This window comes from Agaricus bisporus (assembly GCF_000300575.1).
Source record: "Agaricus bisporus var. bisporus H97 unplaced genomic scaffold AGABI2scaffold_1, whole genome shotgun sequence".
NCBI lineage: Eukaryota > Fungi > Basidiomycota > Agaricomycetes > Agaricales > Agaricaceae > Agaricus > Agaricus bisporus.
Genome location: NW_006267344.1, coordinates 2,471,175 through 2,484,177, shown reverse-complemented (window position 1 = coordinate 2,484,177; position 13,003 = coordinate 2,471,175). Strand labels below are relative to the sequence as shown.

The window sequence follows — 13,003 nt, the reverse complement described above, 5'->3', positions numbered from 1 at the left end:
CGAATTTGTTGGCCAACCGAAGTCCATTCGCGGTCGTATACGCAACGACATGGCTATCCGACTAAGGTTTGCCGTGCATGGCCTACGCAACAACCGGGTTCTTCACCTCGTCGCCGTTGACCACCGGAAAGCCCGTGATGCAAGACCCGCCGAACTTCTCGGTGTCTACAAACACCGCGTCGAAGAGACGGGAGGAAAAAAGTCATTGGAATGGAGCGTGGATAGGATAAGATATTGGCTGAAAAATGGTGCTATGCCTTCTCCACCGGTGGTGCGGCTGCTTGAAATGGTTTGGCTTGACTTTTCGGCATTGAATCTCTTGGACTGACGTTTGCTCGTTCGTTTTAGGGCGGTATTCTGGCGCCTGGGTCGCCGTACCATCCTTCAGTTGTACCAACTACTGCATCCGCAAACAAGACATCCGCGAAATCTACTAAACCTACTACGACTCGTAACCCCAAAGCCGCTACCAAGTCATCATAGAAGGACTACCACCGATGACTGGAGGTCAGATGGCTTACACCGGCCATACTTTCCCTTCGCCATCATACCCAAACGGGACTTTGTGCCGGGCGGACAAAGGATGTCAATGAGGTGAACGACCAGATCAACTCAAGCAAAGTAGATTGTAATGTTACATTATTTTGGTCATGCATATCTTAATTATACTACCCAGAAAGAGCCGAGATTATATCTTCATTTCCTACACAATGCGCCAGTTCTAGTGCAGTCATGTCGTCCGGATCCTGTGTTGTGTTGACGGTCATTGCTTGAATCTGTAGCGAGGCTAAAACATGCTTGCCTTGATTGACTTGTCAACTCCTTTGCTCAAAAGAAGTTTTACTACATCTATGTGCCCTCTATCTGCTGCAAGATGCAATGGAGTATATCCCTTTGAATCATTCAACAAATTGAAACGAGAAAAATGACAACCACAGATTGACACTCACATACTCGTCCATCTCATTCAAGTTCAGATTTGGTACTATTTTCAATAAATCCTCTATTCCTCTCACATCGTTGTCGACTGCGAAGCCATGCAAAGTCTTCTCACTAGCTTCTTTTGCACCAGCCATGGTGCTCACCGTCAGCCCAAGTCCTGAATTACTCTTCGTCGTCGAATCGCCCGAGTCCGAGTCCGAGTCCCATATATCATCATCCCCTTCCTCACCTGCCCTCACCTTCCCCTTCCCCTTCTTCGAATCGTTCTTTACAGATTGATCAATTTTCGTCTCATCCCATCCAAGCTCTTTTGCCATTTGCAAATAACGCAATTCAGCTTCTTGAGCGTCAACATACTTCTGTCCAGCTGCATTCCATGCATCCCATTTCGCGCGTCCTGTCATGTCAAAGATGGACGGTCGAGACACCGTAGGTTTTGGTCCAGTCGTGACATATTTAAATAATCCATAAAGCTATGTGTTTCAAGCACAAGCGTGTTTTGTCGAGGCCAAGGAAAGCAGGAAACAAAATATCTAGTCAGGTTCAATATAACCATGAAGATCAATTGGAACGAGCGGCTAGCAACCTCAAGCTTAACAGTGTTCGAAACCTTGGTGAGGGATGAAGCCGTCGATAGATATGCAGCGGCCAATTCAAAGTTAGGGGAAGGCATCCAGTCCAGTCAGAGAGGAAGGAAGGCAAGATTGACGATTATATAATAACTATCTTATCGCTTTAACCAAAAATATGACCACAAGAAAACCTTCAGTTCTTACTCTTTTACGCTAAATGTTCCTGTTGCTTATTGCAAAACAAATTCGACGAACGGTTTGTCCAAACTGATCGAATTTTTCCATCGTATTGCCTAATTCGGAGATGCCGCCATCCCGCCCGCACTGACGTATCCCGATGACACCCCTGTGATTCATACAGCATCTCATAACCCAGGTGAAATCTGAATTGTATAAGTAGGAAAGTTTCTAGCCCTGCAGGCCTGCGGAGCAATAGTGATGTTAATAACGAACTCTCTATATTGAAGTAAAATATGCGATCAGACAGGCATGGGTTAACGTTAAGCAACAAGAGAAATCCTCTAGACCAATCCTGCAGCTTTCATAGCCTATAAAGAAAAGTCAACATTCAATCCAGTCATTCCACAGGCTTTGAAGCCTTTTGTTAACTCACCTTCAACATCTCCTGGCCAATTTTAGCAGGACTGTCAGTGACTATCACACCAGCCTTCTCGAGTGCTCTAACTTTATCCAAAGCACCACCCTTTCCACCAGCAATGATAGCTCCAGCATGACCCATACGACGTCCAGGAGGTGCAGTACGGCCAGCAATAAAGCCAACAATAGGTTTAGGTTTCGCGAGCTTCTTGTTGAATTGTTCAATATATTCAGCGGCTTCTTCCTCCATTGAACCACCAATTTCACCAATGATAACAATACCTGTAGTCAGTTCCATGAATATCAGCATACATTTAAGGCATAATATTATTCGGGGGAGAGATAGTAACCTTCAGTGTTGGGGTCTTGAAGGAAAACTTTCATGACGTCTATATGCTGGGTACCGGGGAAGGGATCACCACCAATACCAATGCATAAAGATTGACCAAGGCCGACATCTGTTGTTTGAGCAACAGCCTCGTAAGTCAGGGTACCTGAACGAGATACGATGCCTATGAGTAGCATAACAAGCAGGTTGAGTACGTTTGGCGTTGAACTGCATCAAATAAATATTACCGATTTTTCCTGGTTTGTGGACATGTCCAGGTTGAATTCCCATTTTGCACCCGAGAGGGTTAATGACTGTTCGAACAGACAAACCATCAGTAATGCCTTTCACAACGCGTAGAATGTTCAAGACGAACCTCCGGGACAGTTAGGACCAACCAACCTCGACTTCGATTGACTCTTGAGTGCATTCATAACCTATAAACCCCAACACAACCCATCAGAACTTCCAATTTCTTCCAAAGAAAAACAACAGTTCCGCCACACGCACTCGGATCTCATCAGCTTGAGGTATACCCTCCGTAACACACACAATCAACCCAATCTCATTCTCAATAGCCTCAATAATAGCATCACCAGCAGTCGGAGGAGGAACATAAAGAATAGTCGCATCCGGTCGAACTTGCTTCACAGCCTACACAAAAACAACAATATCAACAACAAAAAACCCCCCTGAGCATATTGCCAAACGCGTCAGAGAACGTACCTCACGAACAGTCCCGAACACTGGTAATCCAAGGTGCGTCTGACCAGCTTTCTTCGGAGAAACACCTCCAACCATATTGGTACCATATTCCAAAGCCTCCTTGACGTGAAACGTTCCCTACAGAAAAAATTCATTCGCAAAGAGAAAGCCCAGGAAGCCGGAACGTCCCGTGAGCAAATATGTTACTGGAATAGCCCTACGAACGGGAGTGTTGGGACTCACAGTTTTTCCAGTCAATCCCTGGCATAGGACTCTAGTATCCTTGTGTATTAACAAGTTATTAATGGTATCCTCATAGTTTCTTCTCGCGGCCGACTGAGAAAAGGCTCGGCGTCCTGCTCAGAATAACAAACATTCAACAAATCAACATTTGGAAAACAACAAAGCCAAGCTGGTTGAGACAGACGCACCAGTGGTTAGGAAAGTCCGACCAGCATGACTCAACATCGTTGTCGGAATGAAAGGGGGTTAGGAAAGGGTAGATGGAAAGATGTTTAGAGATGTTTGTTGCGTTTTCAATTCAAGGCTTACCGAGGAGCACCCCGCGCATTCCGCATGCTCGCGACTCCGCAAATCCTTTCCAGTCTTGCGCGTCACACATCTTTCATACGGAAACGGTTTCTCATTGATAGACCTACTAACTTACACGCCAAGTGACCGGATATAACTAACTACCTACATAGACTACTATCTATCCTCATACTCCAGCACAACAGACGACAACATAGACAGCGGCTCGAGATTCCTTTATAGAAACCAAAGTGAAAGAAAGAAAAAAGATTACCTTGCTCCATTAATAAATGTACTGTGCCCAAATCCATATTCTGAAAATCTACACTGGTAAACGTCTTCTATCGCGAACTTTCCTCGTTACCCTGTTGAAGGTGAGGATGGAGTACTTGACCTTGTCATAGTTTCTGGCATTGACAGCACTAGAAACATATAAATGACTCGATTCGCGACCAGTCAGGGGTAAAACCACATACTCTGTAAGATCCATTAAAAATTGGCTTTTCGCCTGGTTTGGCGCAGACACCCCTGGCAGTTCCCCTAAAACACCCGACAGCCATTGAAGCATCTCTTCAGGGAACATCGTGGTTATCACACGGAAGATGGACACCACGTTCTGAATCGCATCCTCGGGAAAATCTCCGATCATCCCACTCAACAGATACCCCGTTAGTTGATACCCCTGGTTGCGCACCACTCCACGAATTAATGTCGCCCACTTGGTATATTCTGGCTCCGTGACTTCATCCCTCAAACAGTCGTGCGTGACAATCGTACGGAAGAGATCTAGCGTGGCGAAAACAGTATCGTCGTGAATGACTGTCAATCCAGCCAAAGACGCGCCAAAAACAGAAGGGAAGATATTTTGGTCGAAGAAGATTTCAGGAACGATATCCACCAACTGTAAAAGTAGCTGTACAAAGTCTTGAACAACTGCGCACAATCAGTGTCTTGCCTCGTAATCAAATCAACGACACTGACCATCTGGCATTTCCTTTGGTTGCCGAAGCGACAATAGCGTGACAGATTTTTTCGCCGCGGTTTCATACATTCCACGAAGCGCTGTTTGCAACCTCACGTTCTGCTTCTCATCTCCAAATCTCGCCGTTATCTTCCCACCAATCCAGATGTAACAGGAAATCCCAGTCGCATCGTATCCTTGTGACATTCTCTCCATGAGAGAAGGAGCCACAGGTAGACCCGCTTTTCCGTATAGGCTGATTCCATGTCTAATTACCCGTGTAACTCGTTCCGCAAGTTCATAATCCGTCCCGAATTTCAAAAGGAAATTTTCAAAGACAGTCCAAGCTTCAAGACAGCTAGCCTGACAGGCTTCTGGCAAATCGTCGCCAAAGCTCCGGATAATGTAAAGCATAACCTCCAAGTTCTCAAGAGCATCTGGTCATTCGTTAACCTCGCCATTTGATCACTAGGACAAGAGAACACCTACTGCTTGCTTGATCGATTTCTTCTTTTGTGGGGGTTGTCTTGCTCGTAGTATCATGAATCGAAGCCAAGAGATCCAGCGAAAATGTGCGCAAAGACTGAGTTGCAGGTTCTATTGGCATGGCCGAGATAACGTGACCGATAGCCTCGTATACTTGACGGCGGTCATCCTGTATCAATTTTGGTCCAGTAGTTTTGAGGAAAGTATGTAAGTCCGGGAGGAAATGTGCAAGATGCTACATAATATTCATCATCAGAGAAACATTCCCCACATGACCATAACATCTAATAACTCACTTGTTTGCAATCTTGACATAGGAACTTTAAACCCTGACCTGCAGCAGCATTGACTTCCGCATCACTATCGTCGAATCCAGCGGAAATATATTGCAACTGTGGTTGAATGTAATTCGGATGGAAGTTGATCCATTCCGTGTACCGTGCAATGATCAGCAAAGCCGCATACCGGACGCGAGGGTGACTAGGCAGTTGAGGTATCAGGTCCAGAATCTTGGGCACTGCAACTTGATCGTCTGGCTTTATCTCCGCGCCCATCGAGCGCATGGAAAACAGAGGGGCCTCGATCTCCTGCCAAGTGACACCGCTGGGCCCTTTCAAAAGAGCAGCACTGATCATCTGGTATGCTGCAAGTAAACACTTTTCTGTCCGAAGAACCAAACAACAGTCCTTCAGGGTGTCACCCATGACATGGCGGAACGATCGAAAATTTTCCACTTCTTGACTTGTAAGCGTCGAAGTGTCCGCCGGAAAATGTAAATGTTTAATGATGACAGTCATTAACGCCTCATACCCGCGGATGAGGTAAGGCGGTATAGTCGTCCTCTTTCCAAGGATCTGTGCCAAGCGCATCCAGAATGGGAAAGTGATAGGGACAATGTCGAGGTCATGATACGCAGAGCATTTCCCAATGGCGTCGACAAGTGGATACCAATTGTCGGGGTCATCCACAAGCAATATCCTATACGTCTCTCCTGCCTCCGAAAATAGGCGCGCAAACCCACGGATCTTCTCTGGATCGTCCTTGTCTGTCTCTAACCTTGATTGAAGATCAATGACTCGAGGTAGAAGGACGCGAATGACATAGATGTTGTCATCAACCTCTTGTGTCTCATGGATGAGTTCGCACAAGACGTCAATGGCTGAATCAAACAATTCATCACTGTTCAGCGCCTCAAAGGCAAATGGGAAGAGAGGAGTGTTGAGTAAATCCGCGGGAGGTATTTCTCCTGCAATTAGCCAATTTCTTAGGCAAGTGAAAACCTCTTTTTGGATGGCAGTAGTAACTCCTAGATGCCGACCAAGTTTAATGAGAAGGGTGCCCTTCGCGGGTCGAAAACCAAAACAAACCAGTAGCTTTGATGTACATCGATAATGTTTCCAACACTTTGCGCACATTTTGGGTCAACAACTTCGGAACTCTTTCATTATAGTCCTCGTCCTATTTTTATGAGCATTAAACAAGACGCTTGAATAACTGCAGCCCAAACTCGAGTACTCACTATCACTGGAATCCTCGTATTCGTATTCAGCTCCTCAGGTAAAATCGTCAAAAACTGCAGCAGAACAGGTACAGTCGCAGGATTACTCCCAAACGCCTGTATCATCGATTGAACAGGATTCTCCCACGCAGGAAGTTGCAGGGCCAAACCCGCCACAGCCAAACACAACTGCACGATAATAGTGCGTGGCCCTGCATGATATGTCTGAAGAGCCGCCAACAGCGTATCTCTCAAGGCGAGTTGGTGTTCAGAGCCGACTTGGTGAAGATCATAAGTAACCTGATGAAGTTTTTTAGACCCAAGATCAAGCGATCATCCATCCGCATTAAGCAACGCGGAATGCAAATGGATGGAAAAGCTCACCTTGGTACGAAATGTTTGAGCAGCAAAGAGCTTTGCCGGAGCTGGAGCATCAGGTGAGAGGAGGAGGACATTGCAGGTCGCCCATGCCTCAGGCTAGGACAGAGAGAGCGCGTTGGGGCAGAGTCAGAGGGATTGGTCGAGTTTTGTCCAAGGCGAGAGATGATTTACAGAATGCTGAAAGTCCTGGAGCCAGTTGTTTGCTCCTTCTAGGGAAGTTTTGTCAGGTGCACCGTTGAAGACTTGGAGAGCAGACAGCAGAGGCTGGACATCAGCCATAGCAGCGATGGAGGTGGAAGTAGATAAGTGAGCACAGGGAATTGGCTGAGATAATCAGTTTGTGTACGTCTGTTGGGCCCCACATTGCGGCAACAAACCATGGTATATTGTCATCGCTAGGACAACCAACTAGACAACTCCAGTAACAAAAAAGAAAATAAGTCGTATAAAGGTACTAAAAGCGCGGAATATCCATAGTAAAAGAGCGTGTTGAATGTTCGCGAGGAATCAAGATAAACGAGTCAAAGATAATATAGCCAATGATGTACAATGAAGACAAATGGCCTCGCGAAACTCGTGCACACCTGATGTCGACATTAGGGTGTCCAAGGCAGAGAGAACGAAAAGAAAGGAACAATTCATGGCGCTCGTTTTACGTGCTGCGAAGGAAGCCCTTCTTCCTTTGAGTCTGATGGGCAATGGGTGAGTCAAAGTCATGAAAAGCTTCCTCAAGAGACTTACAGATCCCTTCTCGGGTGTCAGAGGCCGACCGCTTTCGAGTCTTCTCTTCTTGTCTTCAAGATCGTTGCGCTGCTTCTCCAAAGTGTCCTTCATATCCTTGTGACGGGCGTAGAGCTCTTCCTCTGACTGTTTGAGCTTGGATTCCTTCTCCTGAACCTTCTGTGAGAAGACCATCTTCATTTCGGCCTCCATCTTGGCAAGCTTCGCTTCGTGCATTACGCGCTCCTCTTGGAGTCTAGCAGCAGGGCTAAAAATAATGTGTATCAGAACCATCTCGAGCCACACAGCAAGGCTATACGTACTTGATCTCCTTGAACACTGAGGAGTCTTGGAGAACTCCCATGCTGAGAAGCTTCTCTGTCCTCCAATTCTCATAGAGAACATCATTGGTATATTCGCGCAGTTCCTCCATGTAGGTTCTGACGAGCATCTGACGGAGTTTGACAAAGTCACAGTGGTCCTCGTTATCAACCTCGACGACACCCCAGGGGTAAACGCGACCGCGGACAATGCGGCCATCGGGGGTTTGGATAGGTTGATCAGAACCGACTACGGCAAAAGGAATCTTGCTTGCTATTTCTTCAGCCTCGGCGATAGTTTCCTCATCCTCGTTCTCATACGTGGGGGCCTGGAATATTTGGATATTGTGGTAGGCAATATCAGAGAGAACCTATAAAAGGGCGTCAGGAGGGTATGAGGATTTGTAAAGCGATTACGAACACGTTGCTTGAATTGAAGAACTTCTTCATCCGTGAGAGTATCGGCCTTGGCGATGATGGGGATCAAGTTGACCTTGGTGTGTAGTCTACGCATGACTTCAATGTCCAGCTGCTTCAAGCTGCAATATCAAAAGGCTCGATGTTAGCAGTCTACCTATAAAGCGATGAAACTAATCCGTACGAGTGACCAGTAGGCTGAATGAAGTACAAGCAAGCATGGATACGGTTGTCAACGATTTTGCTCCTGTTGACGCGGTTCTCTTGCTCGAGATACGAATCGAAACGAGATTCGATGTTTTCAACGATGGGCCTCCAACTGAATAACACGGGAGCCCCTGTTAGAGGACGGCGGGATGAAGACATAAAAAAACGCGTTTACCTGTCATCATTGTTGACAAAATCACCGAATCCGGGCGTGTCAACGACAGTCAAGTGCAGACGAACGCCATTTTCATCGATATCTATACGCCAAGTGAAGAGAGAGTTGATACGTGGCTGGCGGGGGATATATATAGACATACCAGCACCAATGCTCTCAATGGCTACAGTTTTGGGCCTCTCCTCAGAGGGTGCCAAGGGCACTTTAGGCGGATAGAGGGTGGTGTTGAAGAGGGTGTTCACGAGGGTGGACTTTCCGAGACCAGACTCGCCTGGACGCGTGGCAACGGAATGAGAAAATTGCGAGGGTGAGTACGCGGCGAGAAGAGAAACGCACCGACTACCATGGCGGTGAACTGGAAACCTTTGCGGACGCTCTTGCGGTGGACCTGGTTTGGGAGGTTGGCAAAGCCGACGTAGCCCATGAGTTTTTTGCGGATGGTGGGGACGGAGGGCACGTTGGAGGGGGCAAAGGAGGGGTCGGAGGCGTTGGGGTAGCCGTTGTGGCTGTGGGAGAGTTCCTGTGCGGAGAGGTAGGAGTCGGACATCTGAGAGGGAGAGTGAGAGAGAGACCGTGAAAATTACTTTTAAGGTGCGGTCGATCGGGGGCAGGAAGCAACTGGGCCACTCTGCTTGCTTCTGTTTGGCCGCGTCCAGTTTAGGTCTGGGCAGAAGCAGCCTCTACGCCACCGTCAGCAGCACTCTTCCTAGTCAGAGAGCGGGCTTCACCCATGAATACTCGCTCTTGCGGCGGTCTGTGTGGCGGGGGGTCGGCATGGTTATGTGTTTTATGAATCTCTCATCTACCTACTTTTATCCCAACATGTGTTTTGCATGTGGTTCTAACAATCTATGTACTGCTTATACATCTCATCTAGTATGATATCCTCCTCCAACTGTCGTTGCAGCATGAGCTCGTCATGACTCGTGCGTGGCGTTTGGCGATCATGACTGTCGAGGGGTTGTCGAAGAACCCGTCCATCCTCTGCATGCCGTAAAACTTCACCCAGGAGAAACGCCTGCCGTCCAATAGCCTTGCCAACGACTTGTGTATCGTCACTCCCGGCAACTCCTGTAGCTTCTTCCATCAGAGCCCGACGGTGGTGATACGCCTTCATCGGATACGCACCCCGAAGCAGTCGAGAATAATACATTTCTCGAAATGCAACTTGAGCATCCGCTGACTCAACACGTTTGGGGGAAGCAAGCATTGTTTAAAAACTGGATTTACCGGCGTCCAATTTATTTTATCCAAACTCAACCCTGAGTAAACAACACGGATGTCCAAGTCAATCTGCACAACTTGACTTTTGCATTGACACGCGGCACCCAGTGGCGCACCAGTAAATGCAAATCAACACAGGCACTTTTTCCCTTTGTGAATATCGAGCCACAGCAAAAATAGAATAGTATTAGCATTAGGATGAAGACAATGATGGTTGCTCATGAGTTGTAGGCGACTTTGGCAGCCACTCCCGGGGGAAGTCACGAAGAGTGGGTTTAGCAAGGACCCGACCGCGTAAATGATCGCCTTTTTTGCCCTTTTTCGATTTGGCCATAACATGGCGCAAATCAACTGGTAAACCATCCCAAACACCATCCTCCTTAGCTGGACTCTAAAAAAACAATCATGAATCCAAGAAAACTGAAAGAGGCAAATTGGAATAACTTACATTAGCTCTCTCTACTAGTCTGTCTAACGTATCACTAATCCACTTGAGATTCCTAGCAGGTTGCATAAAATCTTCACAAGAAATCTTCACAAATCCGTGTTTCCATTCCGCATGTTTGCTGATACCAGCGTCTGCAGGAGGACTTGGTGTCCATCTCGGACCAGCGAGTAAAACCAATCTCTTCAATGCCTTTTCATCCTTCAAAGGCAGATCATCGACAGCCACGACCATACTTCTTTTAATAGTAGGCTTTGAACCCACATATTCAATGGATCGTACGACGAGCGGTTGTTCAGATGTCGGCGGCACAAAAGGTTTCCTCAAAGCTAGTCAAACTCGTTGATTATTAGAGTACATAGCGGAAATAAATAAACGTACCGGCCAAATGAGGCATCTCATGCTCAATCAACCGCAAGTAATGCCTCACTATGCGCTGTTCCTGTAACATCAAATGCGACGACGAAGGTGAATCATTCGTTCCCGGGTCCTCAAGATACTCCATAAGCTCGTCCATGTCTATATCTTCTTCAAGCTTGGTCTTCGTACGGCGAGCACAAGCAGGAGAAGAGGCAGAGAAAAAGCGAGACAATATCTGAGGGGATGAGGGAGCTGTAGCATGACTGAGTAGAGTGCGTCTGGTCAGACGAGATAATGACGACGCCATGCTCAATTGAACTGCACTTTTGCGCGCTGGCCAATTTCAAAAACTTGAGGCCGGGACTAAACCGCGTTGTTTGGTTCCAACCCCCGATCCAAATACAAGACATAGGGGCTTCCCGCAGCGGTTGATTACGATATTTGATACCGTATCACTCAACACTCAAATGGTTGTAAGTTCTTCATCCTCAACCAACCACATACTCTCAGATCCCTTCCTGTGTCACTAGCTTCTCAAACTCTCTATCAAAGCCGAACTCGAAAATGTCACCGACTTACAACCCGCTTCTAACGACTTTGAATATCTCTTCAACGTCAGTCCATCACAATCTAACCTGAGCTTCTTGCTAAAGGAGTAAATCAGGTCAAGTGCACGAGCTGTAACGAAACACACCCAAACATAATCTCCATGAACCGTATAGTCAGCTAAAATTTCTGCCTGTGTGTGATATCCACCTTACCACACGCTTAGAAAGAGTACGAGGTACCAGGAGGCAAACACGGAAAAGCAAACTTTGTCTGGAAATGTGGTTTCTGTGCGTTATATATACATCTGATGCACCCTCAAAAAGCTAATTATCATCTCAAGGCAAACGGAGTAGTTCAGCAAAATTTGATACCACCCAAAAAGTCAAGCCATATACATCCGAGAACGCTCAGTTCCAGCCCCTTCTCATAGTTGAGTGCCGGGGCCTTGAGTTTACCGGTTTTCATCCAGAGGTAAGCGATCCAGTTTTTTGTGTGTGTATCCCAAAGAAACGTGAATATTTTGTCTTTAGGGAATCTGGAAATGTGTCGGAAGTAATGGAACCGTGTTTGATTCAGTTGACTTGACGGAAGGTGAATGGGATGATTACGATGAAAAGGTGTGTTCCTACGATTTAGAAAATTAGTCCTTTGCTTACATGTGGTCAGGCGGCCCTTCCTGTGCGCATTTCTGAAATTGAGAGCGAGTGGTCAAGAGCTTGAAACAACACCGTCTCCCAATCCAAAAAAAATTCACTAATATTATACGCGGCTGTCATGGTGTACATATCGAGAACGCACCGATATACCCGTTTGCCTGGTAATGACACTTTATGGGCCAACCCGTCTATCTAAATTGCACTATTTTCTCTCCCCGGGAACTTTACTGATGCAATGCCGCGTAATATGTCTGCATGTGCTCCCTGTCAACATGACGTTTTGATCCCGGGTTCACTATACCGTGTATGATTCTACCTCTTCTTTCCACATTGAATGCTGTTTTTTCAAAACTATGGTCATATTCGAGCTTCCTCGTCCGCATAGGCAAGGTCTCCAGAATCTCGGCTGGTCTATCTCTGCGTCATGTAATCAGTGGACGACTGTCCGTAGGATTTGGAATTCCAGATTCTTCCAGATTTCGTTCTAAACTCTATATGTTTGAAACTCCACTGGTCATTCCAGATCTTTTCTCATCCGTAGACCATTCGTCTCCAGACTTCCAGATATCTTACTGCTAAAAATAAAATGAAGATGACGGAGAGCATTACCACACTGTTTTTCAAGTTACAACTCATATGAGGGGACCCAACTCAATAAGGAGATAAAGCATGAGCCGTTTCACCTGTGATAAGTTCGTACCTCATCGTTGCGCCTCTAAAATTTAAAGGTGCACACCAGCACTTACAATTACCTACCAAACTGTGTATGATGGACTCATGATGAACACTCCGAGATTCTAATCGAGATTAAATCTCGCACATGACTGATTTTACGGTAGAAAGTGATGTAAAATGAGGTAAAATGCAGTCTGTAACAAGTCCGGAAGAGCGAAAAAATCTGGAGAGGGGGGGGGGGGGGGGGGGGTTCC

The 13,003-nt window shown here is 46.6% G+C and overlaps 7 protein-coding genes across 7 annotated transcripts; 1 reads left to right on the top strand and 6 right to left on the bottom strand.

Annotated features, from left to right (window-relative positions):
• Positions 1 to 16: 16 nt before the first annotated feature.
• On the bottom strand, positions 17 to 1,624 carry AGABI2DRAFT_182670 (hypothetical protein). Its single transcript, XM_006454633.1, has 5 exons — positions 1,529 to 1,624; positions 951 to 1,415; positions 803 to 892; positions 352 to 746; positions 17 to 290 (listed from the first exon to the last, which is right to left on the bottom strand). The coding sequence occupies exons 1-4, from the start codon at positions 1,613 to 1,615 to the stop codon at positions 669 to 671; spliced, it is 720 nt and encodes a 239-aa protein (XP_006454696.1). The 5' UTR covers positions 1,616 to 1,624; the 3' UTR covers positions 17 to 290; positions 352 to 668.
• A 266-nt stretch (positions 1,625 to 1,890) lies between these two features.
• On the bottom strand, positions 1,891 to 3,672 carry AGABI2DRAFT_198149 (succinyl-CoA-ligase). The gene is made up of 9 exons (XM_006454632.1): positions 3,576 to 3,672; positions 3,388 to 3,500; positions 3,166 to 3,282; positions 2,950 to 3,093; positions 2,816 to 2,876; positions 2,688 to 2,753; positions 2,462 to 2,623; positions 2,128 to 2,393; positions 1,891 to 2,062 (listed from the first exon to the last, which is right to left on the bottom strand). The coding sequence occupies exons 1-9, from the start codon at positions 3,610 to 3,612 to the stop codon at positions 2,036 to 2,038; spliced, it is 993 nt and encodes a 330-aa protein (XP_006454695.1). The 5' UTR covers positions 3,613 to 3,672; the 3' UTR covers positions 1,891 to 2,035.
• Positions 3,673 to 3,828: 156 nt separating this feature from the next.
• On the bottom strand, positions 3,829 to 7,280 carry AGABI2DRAFT_182668 (hypothetical protein; the record flags this gene model as incomplete). The annotated part of the gene is made up of 9 exons (XM_006454631.1): positions 3,829 to 4,097; positions 4,152 to 4,608; positions 4,657 to 5,073; positions 5,126 to 5,357; positions 5,419 to 6,428; positions 6,490 to 6,580; positions 6,642 to 6,920; positions 7,005 to 7,097; positions 7,173 to 7,280. 9 exons carry the CDS (start codon positions 7,278 to 7,280, stop codon positions 3,998 to 4,000), a joined length of 2,787 nt encoding a protein of 928 aa, XP_006454694.1. The 3' UTR covers positions 3,829 to 3,997.
• An 86-nt stretch (positions 7,281 to 7,366) lies between these two features.
• On the bottom strand, positions 7,367 to 9,463 carry AGABI2DRAFT_133370 (cell division control/GTP binding protein). Its single transcript, XM_006454630.1, has 8 exons — positions 9,177 to 9,463; positions 8,983 to 9,111; positions 8,841 to 8,922; positions 8,643 to 8,777; positions 8,463 to 8,580; positions 8,045 to 8,412; positions 7,743 to 7,989; positions 7,367 to 7,689 (listed from the first exon to the last, which is right to left on the bottom strand). The coding sequence occupies exons 1-8, from the start codon at positions 9,385 to 9,387 to the stop codon at positions 7,654 to 7,656; spliced, it is 1,326 nt and encodes a 441-aa protein (XP_006454693.1). The 5' UTR covers positions 9,388 to 9,463; the 3' UTR covers positions 7,367 to 7,653.
• Positions 9,464 to 9,681: 218 nt separating this feature from the next.
• On the bottom strand, positions 9,682 to 10,050 carry AGABI2DRAFT_114435 (hypothetical protein; the record flags this gene model as incomplete). Its single annotated transcript, XM_006454629.1, has 1 exon — positions 9,682 to 10,050. One exon carries the CDS (start codon positions 10,048 to 10,050, stop codon positions 9,682 to 9,684), a length of 369 nt encoding a protein of 122 aa, XP_006454692.1.
• A 207-nt stretch (positions 10,051 to 10,257) lies between these two features.
• Positions 10,258 to 11,026, bottom strand: AGABI2DRAFT_148054 (hypothetical protein; the record flags this gene model as incomplete). The annotated part of the gene is made up of 3 exons (XM_006454628.1): positions 10,258 to 10,455; positions 10,513 to 10,838; positions 10,891 to 11,026. The coding sequence occupies 3 exons, from the start codon at positions 11,024 to 11,026 to the stop codon at positions 10,258 to 10,260; spliced, it is 660 nt and encodes a 219-aa protein (XP_006454691.1).
• Positions 11,027 to 11,322: 296 nt separating this feature from the next.
• AGABI2DRAFT_198135 (hypothetical protein) lies at positions 11,323 to 12,325 on the top strand. The gene is made up of 7 exons (XM_006454627.1): positions 11,323 to 11,342; positions 11,400 to 11,483; positions 11,534 to 11,590; positions 11,642 to 11,705; positions 11,759 to 11,889; positions 11,949 to 12,035; positions 12,085 to 12,325. The coding sequence occupies exons 1-7, from the start codon at positions 11,337 to 11,339 to the stop codon at positions 12,136 to 12,138; spliced, it is 483 nt and encodes a 160-aa protein (XP_006454690.1). The 5' UTR covers positions 11,323 to 11,336; the 3' UTR covers positions 12,139 to 12,325.
• Positions 12,326 to 13,003: the final 678 nt, after the last annotated feature.

Bases quoted from the DNA above. Each gene is read 5' to 3' on its own strand.
- AGABI2DRAFT_182670 (XM_006454633.1), bottom strand. From the start codon at position 1,615: ATGCCTTCCCCTAACTTTGAATTGGCCGCTGCATATCTATCGACGGCT. The intron at 893-950 runs GTGAGTGTCAAT...AATGATTCAAAG, and splicing joins TGAATGAGATGGACGAGTAT to GGATATACTCCATTGCATCT. The intron at 747-802 runs GCAAGCATGTTT...AACACAACACAG, and splicing joins GAGTTGACAAGTCAATCAAG to GATCCGGACGACATGACTGC.
- AGABI2DRAFT_198149 (XM_006454632.1), bottom strand. From the start codon at position 3,612: ATGTTGAGTCATGCTGGTCGGACTTTCCTAACCACTG. The intron at 3,501-3,575 runs GTGCGTCTGTCT...TATTCTGAGCAG, and splicing joins TCGGACTTTCCTAACCACTG to GACGCCGAGCCTTTTCTCAG. The intron at 3,094-3,165 runs GTACGTTCTCTG...GTTTTTGTGTAG, and splicing joins TGTTCGGGACTGTTCGTGAG to GCTGTGAAGCAAGTTCGACC.
- AGABI2DRAFT_133370 (XM_006454630.1), bottom strand. From the start codon at position 9,387: ATGTCCGACTCCTACCTCTCCGCACAGGAACTCTCCCACAGCCACAAC. The intron at 7,990-8,044 runs GTACGTATAGCC...CATTATTTTTAG, and splicing joins TCAGTGTTCAAGGAGATCAA to CCCTGCTGCTAGACTCCAAG. The intron at 7,690-7,742 runs GTAAGTCTCTTG...ATTGCCCATCAG, and splicing joins TGACACCCGAGAAGGGATCT to ACTCAAAGGAAGAAGGGCTT.
- AGABI2DRAFT_198135 (XM_006454627.1), top strand. The intron at 11,591-11,641 runs GTCAGCTAAAAT...CCACACGCTTAG, and splicing joins TAATCTCCATGAACCGTATA to AAAGAGTACGAGGTACCAGG. The intron at 11,706-11,758 runs GTGCGTTATATA...TATCATCTCAAG, and splicing joins TGTCTGGAAATGTGGTTTCT to GCAAACGGAGTAGTTCAGCA.